General features: G+C 37.5%; 1 protein-coding gene across 2 annotated transcripts in view; it reads right to left on the bottom strand.

Annotated features, from left to right (window-relative positions):
• EPHA4 (EPH receptor A4) overlaps window positions 1–19,178 on the bottom strand; it is a 169,098-nt gene that overhangs the window by 73,986 nt on the left and 75,934 nt on the right. For both annotated transcript variants that reach the window (XM_001365826.4, XM_007502207.3), the window contains exon 5: window positions 2,430–2,768. In XM_001365826.4, coding sequence (XP_001365863.1) covers window positions 2,430–2,768 — 339 coding nt within the window. The remainder of the gene's footprint in view (window positions 1–2,429; window positions 2,769–19,178) is intronic.

Here is a 19,178-nt window from a genome sequence, read left to right as displayed (position 1 = left end):
CATCAAGGCATAAAGTGGCAAGTGTTGTTGAGAGGGAAGCTAGTAGACCAGTTTTACTGTAATTGAAAGAGTCTGCATGGAGTATGCAATATAAAATGTTGAAGACATATAAATAAAAATTGCTCAAAAGAAGATGTGTTTGGTTGAGGCACTTTCATAATACAAAAATGTGAAGTTTCATGCAGTATTTAGGTGAATCTGGGAAGGAGGAAGGAAGGAAGGAAGGAAGGAAGGAAGGAAGGAAGGAAGGAAGGAAGGAAGGAAGGAAGGAAGGAAGGAAGGAAGGAAGGAAGGAAGGAAGGAAGGAAGGAAGGAAGGAAGGAAGGAAGGAAGGAAGGAAGGAAAGAAGGAAGGAAGGAAGGAAATGAGAGAGGAATGAAGCAAAGAAGGGAGGAAGGGAGGGAAGGGAAGGGAAGGAGGGAAGGAGTGAAGGAGTGAGGGAGTGAGGGAGTGAGGGAGGGAGGTTCCTTCAAGACACTGTATAGACCCTTCATAGCAAAATTACAGGAAGGCTTAAACAAGCACGGGCAGGCAAAAGTAGGCTATGTTCTGCATCTATGGAGAGAATAAATATCCCATTGGTGAGGTCACAGATCTTTTGGAGAGAACAAACCCAAATGAAGAAAGCAATGAATAAATAGTTGATGAACTGGATTGAATGAATGTGTGGGATAAATTCTCCATGATCTTCAGTGAAAACACAACTAACATCATCAGAAAATGGTACTCATGGTGAACAAGGCATTATTACAACTAATGAGATCAGCTTTCCAATTCTAGCCTGCAAGGCACAGCAATACATCCCTCAAAGATGCACAGAAAAGACTGTGCTATATTGGGCATTCCTGTTGGGAAGTGACAGGGATCCTCACATTGTCTCCCAACTTGCAGATGGCATCTCTACATGAAGCACTGTTACCCCAGACTACTTATACTCTGTGGCTCAGAAAATCTGATGAAATGATATTTTAAGAACAAAGTGTAAATTATTTTGCATTGGGGGAAAGGCAAAAGAGGGTAATTCAATGGAACTCAAAAACTGTTTATCAATAATATACTTCAATGATAGGGGCAGGGCTTGATCTGTTCATTCCAAGTATTTATCATCTCATAAATTTCCTTCCTTTTTTGGCAAAATTCTTTAAGGAGGATAACTTTAAGTTGGTGCTTCCGTTTACTTTCCTTATACTTTCTTAACTCTGGAGCCTGAATCCTGATCTCATTATTCAATTTACACTGTTCTCTCAAAGAGTATTCATGGTCTCTTAATCATCATATCTACTCTATTTTTCTTGATTCTCTTTGACCTCTCTAAACCCTTTGGCATTTTCCATCACCCTCTTCCCATCAATGCTTTCTTCTTCCCAGGTTTTCATGACACTACTCATGTATCCATGAGACTGCAGGTGGCAACCCCTTCTCACCCCACGATATTTTGGTGCCTGTTCTCTCAAAACTCCTCCAGAGAGGCTATACCCAATGGTCTGGTGGTCTTCTTGCAGAGTTCCTTACATTTTATAAAAACCAATTGGACATTTGAGTGATTCACAGCTGCTACATGGCCAACATTGCCCAATTTTCAAATGAGGGATTTCTAACAGGCTAAAAAGGCACTCCTTTCCAGACCCCATTTTAACCTCATGGAATGACAGAGGACAATATGAAAAAGACAAGAGACACTTGGAACAAGAAGCCACAACTGTCAGATTTCAGTATTGCACCATCAATGTTTAAAAGCAATGGCAGGAGTATTTAGTAAAAAATCTGAAATGCCACAAAGTAGTGAAGGACATGAATAAGCATGTAAAAGGAAGCAGAAACCAAAGATACATTTTTGGGAAATAACCTAAACATGGGAAATAAACCTAAACCCTAGTTCTTAACAGTTCCACAATTAACCCAGTGGTGATTCCCTCATACACATACATACTAATTTTGACTGGAATTAATTAGAAATTTAAAAATTTAGGGAACAGAGAAAACATGAGTGTTATGATGCTACTAGTTGTAAGAACTGATATAAGTTAATAAGAGCAACACTTTTTGGTCCTAAATATAGCAGAAGTGATCATAAGTCACTTGATTGATTTATAACTGTGGATCCATGTAGACTCACATAGGAAGAAAAAAATACAAATAAAAAAGAAAAAATATGTTCATAAAAATTATATTTATAGTGCTAGATCTCAGTCTTTTTGAGTAGAGAGGTCCTAGAAAAGAATCTTCTTCTCATTTCCACAGAAGTTATATCTGATTGAATAAAAATTCACCATGGCCTCTGGCAAAATACCACTTATAGATTTTTCATTAAACACATAGATCTCAACTTCATTTCTTAAACTTTAACATTGTCTATACATATGATGACAGCATACTCCCTTTGCATAAGAGAAGTCCATTGACACCAGAAAGTAGACTGAGGATCCTACCTGCTTGGTTTGTCGTCACAGTAACTGAAACTGATTGGTCCTGACTCGGATTGTACTTGGACACTCCATTCACAGCCAAGATTTCAAAAGTATAGTTAGTATGTGCCAGGAGGTCGGTGATGGAGACTTTGGTGCTCTTGAGGCCATTCTGCTGGGGTGTATAGTGGACTCCACTGCCGCAGGATCCACATCGGTTGACCTCTCCAGCACCACACTTCTTGCACACTACGTTGTAGGAAATGTCTTGACGGCCCCCAGTGTTCTCAGGACTGCTCCACTCCAAGTTCACTGATGTTTCATTGACATTCGAAATCAAGTTGAGGGGAGCAGATGGTGGGCCTATGGAAACAATCACATATAAAGTATATTACATTTGAGGACCCAAAAGTCTCCTTTAAGAATGTCTGAGATGGGGCAGCGAGGTGGCACGGTGAATAGAGTGCCAATCCTGGAGATGGGAGGTCTTGGGCTCAAATTTGACCTCAGATATTTCCTATCTGTGTGACCCTGGGCAACTCACTTAACCCCCATTGCCTAGCCCTTAACACTCTTCTTCTGTTGATTCTAAGGTGGAAGAAAAGGGTTAAAAAAAAAAAACAGAATGTCTCAGAATCTACTTGGTCACCGATATGAAATAAGAAGGTCATACTTCACACATCAATATATCAGGCATCTACAAAGTGAAGAGTTTCAGGCTCAGGACATTAGAGTTATTAGAGAATTACACAGTAAGTATTAGAATGTAGACTCGAATCCTTATCTCTCAGGTTCCCAAACCTATATGTTATCTACTATTTTTGGTTTTGTTTTTTTGCAAGGAAGTCAATAAAACTTTAATCAGTGGTGGCTTAAGGACTGCTAAGTCCTCTGCTGAGAGCAAAGATGCCCATGGAAGGTTCCAGGACCCCTGGGCCCAGGGAGTCATCTACCACCTGTGATTGCAGTGACTCAGTGCCAAACTCTTCCTTAAGCAAAACAAGCCAAGGGGAAGCTCTTTCAAAGACTCATGTGACAAAAAGTACATTGCTGAAGTTTCATTTTAATTCCTGGGAAAACCACCTTATGTCAGCCATTCCTTTGGCAGGTTGGACAATCTCACATCAAACAGTCTCTTGTGCCCATTCATACTTTTACTTTGAAGTGGAAGAGAGCTATCATACATTTCTTTCATGTCTCAATTTTATCATCAGAAAAATGGGTCTAATAGTACAATGGTAGTCCCTGGGGCTGTTATGAGGCTTGGTTAATTATTGTTTGCAAACTACTTTTGCAGATAAAACTGTGACAGAAGTACAGGTTATCACCAATGTCATTAAAAAAAAAACACACAGCTGAATTCTTCCAATGGCAGTAGAATATGACAGGCAGGGAAGAGTTAAGCTGTTTAAGAGTAATTAGGAAGAACTGGTTTAACCTGGTTGCATAGGGGCAGGAGGCTCAGCTATTGGGAGATATAAGACCAAAGACTGACTGGGTTAGTTCCAAGCCCCTCCTCTTTCCTCTCAACATGGAAAAGTCTCCATCATGTTCTTTATTAATTTATTTATTCCCATTGACATCAGAGAGATTGCACAAATATGAACTGAAGGGGTAATATAGCTCCCACTCATTCTTAAGCATGTGGGATTAAATGATTGCCTTAATAGTGGTGGTTTTGAAGGAAAACTGCCACTTGCAAACAGCACAGCATTTAAAGAAGAAAAGAGGACACTACTGAGTGGCAATAAATATTCTTGCTTTCTGCAGAAGATAATAGGGGTTCTGTGAAGGGAAGCCCTGAAATCTCCCTGAAGCAGGGGACAAAGACAGCTTCTAAGTCTAAGCTTATTCTAAGGGGTCCATAAGATAGAATCCTCAAGCTAGAAAGAGACCTTGGAGATAATGTATTCCAATTCCCTCCTGTCTTACAAAATGGAAACCGAGACCCACATAGCCGAAATGACTTGTTCATGACCACATAGACAGTGAATAGCAGAGTTAGGACTACAAACCAGATTGCCTGATAACAGACTACAACCCCTTCTGCTATAACACAATTACTTCTCATGGTAAAGTAGCAAGGAAGCTGTCTCACAAAGATATTTAGTGGTTATTCCATTTGGAAGGTTAAGTAGCAGCTTCTCTCTTTCTCCACTTCCATCTGCTAAGAGAATGGATGGTTTGAACTCACTATCCTTTGAAACATCATTGCTTGTAGTTAAGTTCATCTTTAGTAATTAAGTCAATTCCTGTAGCAGGAGAGGCAGACCACCTTGAAACAATGGAGAGAGTACTCAATTTGGTGTCAGAGGGCCTGAGTTCAAATCCTAGCTCTGCCTCTTACTGACTGTTTTTGTGATCATCGGCAAACCATACAAGCTGTCTCAGATTCAATGGTGACAGATGGAGCTGTTCTTGATATCTATGCTCTTATGAACCATGGGAACATAAAATTATTCCAAACTGTTTGGAGGAAAGATGATAAAGATGATGAAGCCTTGTGTGATCATTTGGTTCTGCCATATTCCCTCAGGTTACCATTCTACAAAGGAAATCCCTGTATTTCTCACTATAGCTTCATGGAAATTCTTTAGGGATATTTTTTAAACTCAAATTTGCAATTTTCTTTGGTTCAGGAAGCTTCTTTCAAATAAGTCACTCTGTCAATGCAGACCAGCATTTTCTCTTATCGTCTTATAGTGGGTTGCCCAGAATCAGATAAGTTGGTGTATATCAAGAGAAGACTTGAACGTGGGTCTTTCTGAATTCTAGACTCTCTACTCACTATACCATGCTCCCTCTCCCACAAAGAACCCACTGTAGAATGCTAAGAGGTCACCTACTTGTCAACTTATAGGGGTAAGCAATTTATTATTTATTATTTGGTTCATGGTGATGGATGGTAAAAGGATTTTAGTGGTAACATTTAATAATTCACTATTCTTGTCTCCTCATACAGATTAATTGAGGGCTCAAAAAGGATAATGTTCCCTACAAACTCTCCCTTGGGCCTATTTATTCTCTTCTCTTAACACCAATATCAGTCTATCCTTTGGTAAAAATAAGTGGGGAGGGGGGAGAAGACTTTGAATAGTCAGTGGAGGGAGGCAGTGAGATGAAATAGAATTAATCTGAAGCTTGGAATCAGAGGACCTAGGTCTAAGGCTGAGTTCTGCCACTTATTTTCTGGCTGAGCTTTGTAAATTAGCCTCCCTGGGTCTTAGTTTCCACATCTGAAAAATAGAAGGGAATGGACTAGATAACTTTTAAGATTCTTGTCAGTTTTAAATATGAAATCCTATTAATTCCATCAATATTTCCATTAATAGTGATTGCTAATTAGTAAAGTGACAGAATTCAGATTTTAAAAAATCTTGCTGGATAAGAATAATAATGCTCTGACGTTTTTAGTAGGCAAATGGCAATTTCTTTCTCATTTAGATTCTGAACCAAATATGTTTTGTATATTTACACATACACACACATATATACATGCATATGTAATATACATACATGAATACTATCTGTTCATTGATCCATCTACCCCCACCTATCTATCTATCTATCTATCTATCTATCTATCTATCTATCTATCTATCTATCTATCTATCTATCTATCTACTGAGCTACCAAGCTTCCCCTTAAATCCTATATAATTCCCCTTAAATCCTATAATTCTAACACCAACAAATTAACAAGGGAAGAGAAGTTCATTATTCTACACAGTCTGGTTCCAATTGATTCACTTCACAATGCCACCTTAAATTAAAAAAATATATGTCTGTCTATAGGTAGATAGTTATATCTGGAAGAGATTGTCGTGTCTAAACCTTTTATAGATTAAAAAAAAATGAGGGAAGTTAAGTGATGTGCCTAGGATCACACAGGTAATAAGCATCAAAGACAGGCTTTGAATTCTGGTCCTCTGATTTCAAAGTCAGTACTTGTTATACTTTACAAAGAACTCAAGTACTTGGTTGCTCACAAATCCGTGCTTTCTCCTACTCCATTTTTAAAAACAGGTGCATCGCATATTTTCCTTCTATTTATTTGTGTCCAAGGCTTGTGTAGCACGAAAGAGAGAGATAATAGTACACCATGAAATTTCTGTGAAAGCTTACATGACCCATCCTTTTGGCAGGTAAAGGGAGAAACAAGAGAGCAAGGCAGTCAATAGTGGCCATTGCTGGGAAATGCTCTGCTAGTCTCTAGCATAAAAAGATCATCAAGCCTTGGTCTCTAAAGGAGATTAGCTATTGGTTCCTGTGTTGCAGCAACTTTTAGGTTAACTCAGAATGACTCTGAAATCCATTAAGCTTACTGCCAAGGTTCTGTGTCCATTTTCACGTGGGAAAATGTGCCACTGTGAATCAAGGGAGGCAGCAGCAAGAAGTCAGTCATTAGTATGTGGGACAGGGCAGTCATGGCAGTATCTCAACAGAGAAGAAATGGAGCAGAAACTAAGCAAGCTAATGGCAACAAGTCCCCAGAATAAAAGTAACAGCCCTGGTCTGAAAAGGGGGATGTCAGTGAATTACAAAATGGAGGACTGGTATGAAAATGAAATAGTAAGGGATGCTTCATCCTGGCAATTGTTCCTAATGGAACCACTAGAGTGGAGCTCAGAGAACAGGCAATGAGGACATTTTCATGTTGGCAAACTCAATCTTTTCTTAGTAATATGAAATTCCTTTCCAAATGTGCTTTCAATTTTTCTTCCCCTCCCTCCTAAAACTCCCTCTTCCTCAGGGGACAGTAGAAAATGGAAATCAACTAAATGTCTAATAGAGAATTTGGGATTGATGACTAACTGCATGACCTTCAGTAAGTCATATACCTCTCTGGGATCTCAGTTTCTTCATCTATGAAATCAGAGAGTTTACTAAAATTATTTCTCTAATCAGTCCTAGGTCTAAATCCTATGATTCTTTTTTTTAAAACCCTTACCTTTATAGAATTGATACTAAGCATCATTTCCAAAGAAGAAGAAGAAAAAAAAAAGAAGGGACAGGCAAAGGAGGTTAAGTGAATCATCCAAGTCTGAAAAGCTAGGAAGTATCTGAGCCAGAATTGAATGAGGACCTCCTGTCTTTAGACCTGACTCTCTATCCTCTGAATCACCTAAAATCCCCTTAACTCCTATTATCCTAACAAATAAACCAGGGAAGGGAAGCTCAGAATTCTGTTCAATCTGGTCCCAACTGAGTCACTTCAGAATACCACCTTAAAATAATTATGGACAAAGGAAACATTTCCTTCAGGTAAAAGAAAAATCATCTGGCAGCAAGGTGGTATTGACTCTATATTTGGAAATGCCAAAGCATCAAAATTTCAGCATCAAAACAATGGGAAAAGATGATCTTCTAGATGTTTGTCTTGATAAGCCAAGTATCTGGAAACAGTTGGATGTTTCAATTCATATAGATGCAACCATTTACTAGGAGTAATCTTTGAAGTCTGAGTGTCTTAGACTTTCCTCATGTCTAAAATGTCAGAACTACATTTGGGAGGCAAGTTAAGGGTAAAGAGGGTGGGGCTCTACAACATGCAATAAATATCACACAAATCATAATAAGTATGTTTCCAATGTCAAAGGTTGGGCTTATGGTAAAGAAGGATATTGTTTTACTTTTTCATGGGTCTAGTAAACCATACCAAGAACACATTTCTTGTTCCCTTTGTTAGACTTCTTCCAATCATTGATTATTGGGGGGGTTGGGGAAGGCATATTTTAGAGAGTTTATTTTATTACTAACGATCTACTAGGGAATGTAGGATTTCCAGATATCCTGCACATATGGAATTATCCCATTTTCAGGGGCCTTGTCTGTGAGATCATTCTATGGTGACTGGAAGCAAAGGATAAACTTCTTTCTTAAAACTAAACTAAACATCCTCAAAACTACCCAAGCTAAAGATCTGGCAATTCTGCTCAAATAGCAAAGGAAGTTCAAATGTGGTGTTGCAGTTTTTTTCTGAGGATTGAACTCAAAGGTCACTTCCAACTCTACAGCAGTATTGCTATCATCCTATAACTCAACTGGGTTTTTAGTCAGCAATTAATGTTTATTAGTGGAGAAGAATTTGTATCTGAAAATAATTTCACAGTCTAGAATAATGGGGCAAATTGAGAATGACAGAACTTAATGGTTATGAATGTAAAGTTCTGCATTAAGGTTCAAAAAATGATATGGGGTGTGTGGAGGGGAGAAACCTTGCTTAATAAAGCAATTAACTTTGACTTTAGAGTATTTTGATAGAAATACACTGCCCACAAAGTAATCCATTTTGGTCAATACTATGTTTTGTTTAAGATATCTTATTTTAGGGAGGACATTGGCAAATAGGAAGAAAAGCAGAACAGTTGGGAGACCCAAAATCATCTCTTATGAGAATAGTTGGAGCAACTGGGAATTCCTCATTGGGAAAAGATTTAGATAAGACCTGATGGCAATTTAAAACATTTTGAAGGTCTGTCATGAAGAAAGTAAGGATTAGATGTATTCTATTTGGCATCAGAAGGCAGAAAATTATAGGGAGGCATCCTTTAGATCAATAGAAAGAATTTGTTAACAAATACAGCTGTCAAAAAAAAAAAAAGGAATGTGTTGCTTTGAAAGATTGTAGTGAGTGGCCTCTCATTAGACGTATTCAAGTAGAGACTGGATAAGTACCTACTAGAATTGTTGAAATGAGGATTCCTGCAGAAGAATTGTGCTTAGATGACTGTTAAGGTCCTTTCACCTCTGAGATCCTTAGGTCCAAAATGTTATCCGACTTTCCTATTATCAAGTTTCTATGCTATAACCCCTTTAGTTTGAAATTCCAAAGAGCCAGTGAAACCCCACATGATTGTTTGGTTTCTGAAAACTATGGGTAACTGTTACTCAAGCTAAGGTTTTATAGCCCATGTTTTTACATATTGCGTTTTTATGAGTAACATGCCTTGTATTTTATGAGAAATTGCCTCGATGTGGTATGGAAATGATTCTGCATTTTCAAATGCTTTACCAGCAAGAATACATGTTCGGGCAGGTCCTACTGAGCCAAAAAAAAAAAAAGTCCTGTGGTGGATTGTGTTTGGAGACTGACCCAACTACAGTTGAAGAATGTCCTCAAAAGGGGGTTGGCATCAAGAAGTGACTTTTTTTTCAATCATGGCAACTCATGAAATAGTCTATAAAGGTGTGAGAAGAGTTGGGATTAATATAGAAGGAACATATATCCACATGGATGAAATCATGAATTCCTGAACTAAGAAACTCTGTCTTGTAAGGATGCTCCCTGTAAGCGTGTGGGTGTGTATAAGCTGAATATTAAAGGGTTTTTTTTCACCTGATATAAGAACATTAGAAAGGAGGAGCAAATATTGAGATTGTAAGACAAGTTCATTCTGGCCCATGACCATTGGAGGATAAGAAATCCAAGGTACCAAACAGAGGTTCTATACAATAAAACAAATTGAAGGAAAAGCAGCACCAATTTTGCTTTGTTAATATCCTTTAAGCATCTTAATCTAATGGAATTACAGTAACACTAGTTATGTTACTAGCACTATGAGTAAATACTTTTCTAAATTTTTATATTCCAGGTAAGGGATCTGCCAAATGTACCTCCAAGTTTCCTCAATATAACATGATCAATCAATCAACATTTAGTAAGTGCCTACTATGTGCCAAATAATGGGTTTAGCCCTGGAGATATAAAAAGAGGTAAAAGATAGCACCTCCCCTCACAGAGCTTACAGTCTAATAATTTCATGGAATTGCTATGTTGAGTTAGAAGGGCTAATAATATTCCATTGGTAGAAACAATATACATTTAAGTACATACAAAATAACTGTAATATAACAGAGGCAAGGAGAGAAGAATTGGCAACTAGGGTGATCAGGATATAAGCAGCCACTTAAATTGAATATTGAAAGAAGCTACAGTTTCTGAGACAGAGATGAAGGGATTGTTCATTCCAGGCATAGAAGATAATGTAGACAAAGCTATTAAAAAAGGTGAAGTGTCATGTGTGAGAAACAGAAACACCAATCTGGTTCTCCCAAAGAGGGTTTGAAGGGTTATGAATAAAGGGTATTAAGTCTGTAAAAGTAGCCTGGAGCCAGGTTGTGAAGGTCTTTATGTGCCAAACAATGTAGCTTGTATTTGATCTCAGAGGCAATATGGAGCCACTGGAGCTGTTAAAAGATAGAGGTGGAATAGATAATTTGTAAAATCCCCCCCCCCCCAGCTCCCAGTCCTATGATCTTTTGGTTTGGAAATAGGACCCAGGGTATCCCATGACTTTGCAATTATTGATGGAGAAATGACAAAAGCCTTCCTGGCTAAAAACCCCTCAAGGCAAAACCTATATTGCACCTTACTGACATCTTCCTTTTCTTGTTATCTCTAGAAGAGATGCCTTCAACCGAATGGGACTCTTCTCCAGTGACACCAGTGATAAACACATCCATGTGCTAATTACTACTAAAAGAAGGAAATTACAGAATGCCTAAGATATGAAGGACCTGATTCATATTTTGTACATTTCCCATAAGAAAGGGGCACTACCTTTTTTTTGCCATTATGAATAAGCTTAATGAACATCCATTCATTTCAGTGGTGTAAAATACTATTTCTGCATCACCCAGCAAGATCCTGGTGAAAGGTGCAACAATGGGTAATTATTATTTTCCAGTGGATGTCACTGGCATTCATTTGACATAAGCTTGACAGTTTTAAAGCCAAGGTAAACTGTAGCCAATTTCTAACACAGATGTGGGACTCCTCTATGAGGAAAAGACGTCTTTGTCATCTTTAACCAATCATGACTTCTTCTTGGCAGGAGGAGAAGGAGGGGAGAGAGAAGAGCGAAGGGAGTGAAAATATGTTCCCTGATTTGAACAACAAGAATGAGAAGATGAACATATAGTTGTTTTGTGAAATATAAAGTGAATTTGGAAAAGGCTAATAATTTTACAGTTCTCCCAGATTAGAGAAGTGGGGGGACACCAACATCTGACAGCTGGGTGACCCTGGGCAAGTCTCTTCCAATTTAAGACCTCAATTTCCTAAAGTCCTATGAAATGGAGTTAATAGTATCTCTGTCAGAAGCGTATTATTAGGTGATCAAATAAGATAATCCTGTGCTATACACTGGGCTTTAAAGAACTGTAAGCTTCTACTACAACTACTATTACTATGTTCACTACTGTTATCATTTTGGGGCAAATGAATATCATAGCCATGTTAGTCTTACATGAATGGTAATAAGGCCATCAAACAAAGATACTTTGCCAACAGTAAATATGGATAATTTTTGTTATAACAGAATCCCTTATTCAAAGTAATTCCCCTTGTCCCCTAGCCAGATGGGATTTAACTAGGTTGTTCTGAGTTCTACACACTGTATAAAATAGTGACATCTCAACAAAACAGCCATAGTTAACAACAACAACAAGAGGTGGGTTATCTAATAGGTGAAACAAAGGAATAGGCACAGAGTTAAAAATATTATTAATGCCAGCAATTCTCTTCTTCTGAGCTCTGGAATGAAGATTCAAAGGCAGCCTGATCATTAGCAGAGACCCAGGTATAAGAGGAGGGGGAATGGGATAATTTAGAACTCATCTTGTTGGTGAGTAGAAATTTATAAGTAAAATCCACACACTTCCACAAACAACTGATTTCCATTATTGCCAGATGTATCACCACCATTTCACTAGTATGTGTGGGAAGGACTGGTAAAAACATTTCTATAGAGTGGTTTAAAAAAAAAGTTTGTAAACTGATGAGATAAAATTAAATCCATTCCAAGATGCAATAAAAAAAATGTACAATGGTAGGAATGTAACAAGTAGCAAAACAACCTAGATGAGATTTGTGTCCTGAGTAGCTTCCAGGGCTGGTGGATGTTTTTAATGTGGAATGGATTTTTAATCATCATTCTAAAATGCACATGCCTGACCCATAATATCAAAGCTGACTGTAGACAGAAACATTCCTTCTACATAGATAGGTAACTCTTTAATGAGTGCAGCATCTTTAGATGCCCTCAGTCACCCTTCTCAAATGCCAAGTCAATTGGTACAAGGTACGTATCTTGGAAAGAAGTATCTTGGACTGCTTCTCCCATTTCATAGGGATTCATTAATCATGTACAACTTCGGGACTGTCAATAATACTTCAGAGTCTTAGCTGTAAAACCCTTCAGATAAGCCTTTGTTATTAATTTCTCTCCAGCTGAAGAAAGACAGGTTATAACAGAGTAAACACTTGGGATGTATAAGTTTTGACTATGAAATAAAACCCATGCTTCCCCCCCTGACAGTTGTATATGTTGCTGCCACTAATTGCTTTCTTCCAGCCCCTGTTACTGTGGGTGAGTTTACATAAGGGCTGTTCTAGGAAGCCCTTTTTTCTGCAAATGTATGGACATTCCTCAACCTTTTATCACTAAAGCTCCTGTGATCACACAGTGGTTCCCAACCCAAACCTCAGCAGCCCATTATGAAAAACAGGCGCTATGTTGGGGTATTGCTCATTTGTTACCCTCTTTTCCTAAAGCGCCATCTTTTTGAAGACCTAATTTGTACCTGACACTTTAGTATTTCCTTGTTATTCTTATGTCTTTTCCAAAGATCTTTCCAAGAATGTTTTGTTTTTTCTTTCCTAGCTTAATTTCTTTATACTGACAATACTAGATCATTCATGTGTAGTTAGGATCATTTATACAGTCAAGTCTCAATTATCCAAGAAAAGCAGACACTTTATAAAGTTATTTACACTCAATTTTATAAAATGCACTTAAATATTGCTTCATCATTACAACAGCCACCACCTAGTTAATACTTAAGGTAGTTTACCCAGATGATTTGAGGCTTACAACTACACTAGAAAGTTAGTCCTACAGGTATTATCATCCTCATTTCATATATAGGGAAACTGAGGTTCCAGGAAGTGAAATAACTTGTCCATAGTCACAGTAAATGTCAGAGGAAATAGTTGAACACAGGCCTGTCCTTACAGCAAACCAGCACTCTTCTAAAAAATATTATGAGTCTTAAAGAAAGGAGAAACATTACTGACTAGAAAAGTCCAAGAAAGCATCATAATGATAGGAGTAAAATTTGAAGGTTAAGTAGGATTATCCAATTTTAAATCTTGAAGGGACCTTAGAATTTAACTAGTCTAATTCCCTCATTTTACAAAGGGAGAAAATAAGGCTCATAAAAGTTAAATGACTTGCCCAACATCACACAGCTATTAAGTGGTAAATCTTGGATTTGAACTCAGTTCTTCTGATGACAATTTCAGGGATCCTTCTACAATAATATAAGATTTCAAACAACTTAGGTTGAGGCCAAAAACCAAATCACAAGGGGTTGGAATATGAGTAGAAATAAAGGAAATGGAGGTAACGAATATAGAAAAAATGACTTTTCCTAAGGGTTTGATTAAGAAAAGGAAGAGAAATATAGGATGATAGTCTGAGAGGATGTTGATATCACTGAAGTTTTAATTTTTGTTTGTTTTGTTTTTCCCATAAGAATAAAGTACTGGAAATGTCAGGAGCTATCAAAACTGGAGCCTTTATACGGGAACAAATTTAGTATTTCAGGGGGCTGAGTATGAATGAAAAGGCTTCTGGAGAAAGGCTGGAGATGATCAGATATGGCAATGAGCATTGTACAGAGATTAAGAGAGAATATAAGGAGTAGCTAAGTGGTTCATTGAGATTGAGAGCCAGGGCCAGAGATGGGAGTTACTGGGTTCAAATCTAATCACAGACACATCCTAACTGTGCTACCCTGGGCAAGTCACTCAGCACCTATTGCTTGGGCTTACTGCTCTTCTCTCTTGGAACTAATACATAGTATTGATTCTAAGATGGAAGATAAAGGTTTGAGCGTGAGAGAGACAGACCAGAGACAGAGACAGAAACAGAGAGACAGACAGAGGCAGAGAGACAGACAGACAGACAGAGACAGAGAGACAGACAGACAGAGAGAGAGAATATAGATGCTTGAAGCAACAAGACTTATTAACTGAGCAAATATAAGAGATGTCAAAGAGGATTCCAAGTTTATGTGTATAAATGCTTAGAAAAACTATGGGACTACAACCTATGAGAAATTAGAAAGAGAATCTCATTTCAAAGGCATGATGGCAATTTTATTTGGAGATCTGTAAACCTACGGATACCAGTGGAATATCTAGATGGAGATACCTTGTAGGCAGCTAGAAATGTCTATTTGAGACAGAGAGAAACAAGGGCTAAAGATACAGATTTGTGAGTCATGGGGATGGTAGAGATAGTTTAGGCAGTAAGAGTAGATGACATCATCACAAGATGTAGAGAAAATAAAGAGTACAAGGTAAACCCCTAGAGGACAAGCTGGAGGAAAAGGAAGTAGAAGATCCAGGTCAAAAGCTGTCAGATAAATATTGGAACCAGGAGGAACCAAAGGAGGTGAACAGATAAGTTTGTGAACAGTAGACTGTCTCTTTCTTGGGAAGAGAAGTATTGAGAATGAAGACTGAGAAAAGCACACTGGATGTGGTAATTTGCCTGTCATTTGGGGAGTCTGAAGAGAGCAATGGAAGCCAGATTGCAAGGGATATTAAAAGAGTAAGCAGATGAAAAGATAGAGGAGACAGTGAGTCTCAAGTACTCTTTCAAGAATTATGAAGTTAAAAGGAGAAGCGAGGATGATAGTTTGAAGGAAGTAGCAGAGTCTAAGAAAGATGGATGATTTTTGTCTTGGTTGGGTTTTCTTCTAATGTTTTTTTTGTTTTTTGTTTTTTTAGAATCCAGAGACATGAGCATTTATTAGTAGGTGAACAAGTTAACACAACAATTTGGATTGTCAGACAAAAGAATGAAATCATAGCATTTAGCCCCAACTAGAAACTGTTGGAAAAACTGCTGACTTCCTCATCCCATCCCTTTTTACAAATGTTCCTAGTTTTCTTTAGTTTACTCAATGCTGAATATATGTGACCTTATTCCTCAGATCAGAACCAGTTTTCAGCTTCTCTATGTGGCTCTCGATTTCTCAGGAGGAAATAATGTTTTTCTTTCAAAGATTGTTTTTCCCTCCTAGGCTTGGAACCTATGATCACGTGAAATAATATATATCTTTTAAACCCTGACCTTCCATCTTAGTATTAATATTGTGTATTGGTTCCAAGGCAGAAGAAGTATAAAAGCTGGGCAATGGGGGGTTAAGTGACTTACCCAAGGACACATAACTAGGAAGTATCTGAGGCCAGATTTGAAAATGGGACCAGTCTCTAGACCTGGCTCTTAATTCACTGAGGCACCCAGCTGCCCCTGAAATAATATTTTTAAAGAACTTAGCATATGCTTGGCACTTAGTGGGCTCATAATAAATGCTTATTCTGTTCCCTCCCTTACCCTATGTGAGAAGGGAGAAGATAGTTTTGTGTTCTGCATCTCTCCAGTTGCCACCTTTTACTATTGCTGCTAGGTGCCAAGTAAGGCAATAGGTAATTCACAGAAAAAAACCAACAGGTCCTGAAAGCAAAGATGTTGATCAGCTCTTCCCAAGAGGATCATTCACAGGCAAATGACTAGGAAGCTCTACGGAACAGTGCAAAATTATATTGAGATAGGAAAGTGGTAGCTTACTTTGATCAAAATTTAATTCCTCAGTTATAGAATAAAATGGATATTGATTAATTCATATTGGCCCTAAATCATGGCAGCACTTTTCACACTTTCCTCTGCCAGGACAAAGACTCCTATGTGTTCTTGGTGGAAAAGAAAACAATAATAATAACAGACTTACACAGTGCTGTTAAAGTTTTCAACGCATTTAACAAGCATGATCTGATTTGGGCCTCACAATAATTCTGGGAGAAAAAAATTAGGCATCATCAAACCCATTATACAGATGAACTAACTAAGGCTCAGAGAAGCTGCATGACTTACAAGAAACATACAGGGAATATTTAAAAGCAGTTCTTCCTGACTCCTAATTCACCATACTATCTATTCCTTATTCCAAGGACTTCCTTAGATAATCCATTTTGGAACTGAGAATGGCATTAGCTTTTGATGAGACATTAATCATTTTTTTAATTAAGTAGTAAATTGTTCATGATAGAAACAATAAAATTTTATTTTAGCATCTCATAATCACTTAATGGAGCACATAGGTGGCACAATAGATAGAGTGCAGGACCTGGAGTTAGAAAGACTTATCTTCCTGAATTCAAATCTGGCCTCAGATACTTACTAGCTAGATGACCCTGGGTAGTCATTTACCCTGTTTACCTTAGTTTCCTCATCCGTAAAATGAGCTGGAGGAGGAAATGGCAAATTACTCCAGTATCTTTGCTAAGAAAAACCCAAATGGGATCAGGAAGACTCGGATACAACAGAAAAATGACTCAATAACAACAACAATAAAATCATTAAATATGATAAGTAATTAGGGTGGTGGCTAGACTTTGGGAACTATGGGACAATTCTGTCAGTCTCCTGTCATCCAGGGTTGTTAATAAGTGGAGTGATCTGAGTTTCACTTGTGCTATCTTCAAACTCTGCTATTAGATAGCCTATTGAAAGGAAGAAAGAGAATTGAAAACTAGATAGGATTTATTTAATAACTGGACAATCAACCCTTTATTAATTTAAATCTAATGAAAGAAACTTCATAGAATGCAATCATATTATATATCTGTCAGGATCCATATATGAGAATTGGGGGTCATATTTTATTATTTTAGCATTTGATTGGATTTGGAACATGATTACTCCAAATAGGCCATTTGTCCCAAACTACTCAACTACTGTTTATTCAGTTGTCCTTTCAGACAGAAACCTACTATTAGTGGTTACTTCTGAATATGAAGGAAAATTTCTTGCGATGCCATCATTCTTAGATGACTTTATTCTCATCTAGACCTTTTTTTCACCAAAAGATATCTCAAAAGAATCATTCTACAATTTATTGATGCTGATTAAGGTAATTAAAAAGAAAGGAAGAGGTGTACAACTGTAGTATAACAAAGAACTTTGGGCTTCATTCATAAGGGTAGGGGATCAACCCTAAGTCCTGTCATTTGCTAGCTCTGTGACCATCAGCAAATCACTAAGCCTCAATCACTAAGCCTCTCTTAAGTCTCAGGTTGCCTATCTTTCAAAAGGGTATAATAATACTCATACCACCTAGCTCATGGGGCCATTGTAAGAAAAATGCTTTATAAGTTATGATTATTAATTCCTATGTATACGTGCTGCTGTTTGGAAAGGAAAATAGGTAGCATAGTATCATGGAAAAAGCATTACTACATGTGAAGTCATAAGGATGTGGATTTGATTTTGCCTCTGTCATTTTCTTTTGGTATGATTTTGAGCAAGCTGATGGGATTGGACTAGATCAGTAGAGTTAAATTCAAAGCAATATGGGAATCACTAATCTATACCTGAGGATCCCTATAGGCTGGACATTGCCAATTTTGAAAAATAACATTATCTATGATGTACTTTTATGAATGTTGCTAAATATTTTCCAATTACATTTCAATTTGGATCAGTCTATACTGGGAGAGTCATTGGCTACATGTGGCCAGGACCATGTTTTTGAAACCTCTGGACTAAATGACCCTTCAATGTTCTGTTTCCCTCTAAATTTATGCTTTGATTTGACAAAGGTGGCGCTGTGGTAAGAGTTGGACTTGGAATTAAAGACCTAGATTCAAATCCTGTTTTTGCTGCTCTGGATTCAAATCTTGGTTCCTTTAACCTCTCTGAGCCCCAGTTTATTCAGTTGTAAAATAAGGAGGTTAGACTGGCTGATTGCAAAAGTTTCTTCCAATTCTAAATTCATACTCATGGCTTATGAAAAGCTAAATGATATCTCCTATTTGATAACTTGAATACTACTGTCTGTTTACACACACTTTTCCAAATGTGCTTACTATTATAAGCTAGACTATTATAAGCATGACACTTTTTTTGGGGGGGGGGATACTTAAAGTATTATATGAGGCATATAGTCAAAGGCTTTAAATTTTAAAAAATTTTAAAATTTAAATTTAAAAAATAAATTTAAGTCAATTTTTAAAGAACCCATTTTCCAAAAAAAACTTCACTTTGACCTTGGAAACAAGTAAGGACGATGTTATTTTAATTTGCATTCAAATTTTAACAACACAGTCACACAGCACCAGTGGAATTCACATTGGGTTTCCACCGAAGATTGCTCATCATTTCATTATGGTTCATTATGTTGATAACTGTCAGAAAGCATTAGAAGCAAAGGCTTTGAGTAATAGGACTGAAATGGTAATTTAAAAACAATATACTTTCTGGAGGAAATACAGCAGTGCACTAAATTCAATTAGAAAAGGCGAATGTAAAGACAAACTAAGTGACGTTTGTTGTCTGAAGTAGGACCATTTTAATTTCTTGTTAACCCAAAACTGTGGAGACCTTTTTCAACTGGGCCCTTTCGTCACACATTGAGGTAGATTTGCCCTCATTAGAATCAAGCTCTTCTAGTTTAAAAGCTGCAATTTTAGGAATATTTCAGGCCACATCTAAATATCACTCACTCACTCTTTGTTTGTTTGGCACAGCCGACTTGATTATTCAAGGCCATTGACTTGGAAACAGATTCATGAAGACCCTTCAACTTGGCAATCTAAAATAATAATCTCTCATTTATATAGTACCCCCAACGACAATGCTCTACTAAGTTCTATCAGACAAATTAAATAAAGAGTGCCAAAGGGTGCTAGAGGAGACTT

The sequence above is a fragment of the Monodelphis domestica genome, chromosome 8, assembly GCF_027887165.1.
Source record: "Monodelphis domestica isolate mMonDom1 chromosome 8, mMonDom1.pri, whole genome shotgun sequence".
Classification (NCBI taxonomy): domain Eukaryota; kingdom Metazoa; phylum Chordata; class Mammalia; order Didelphimorphia; family Didelphidae; genus Monodelphis; species Monodelphis domestica.
The sequence above is the reverse complement of the archived record's forward strand: the minus strand, read 5'-3'. Positions and strand labels throughout refer to the sequence as shown.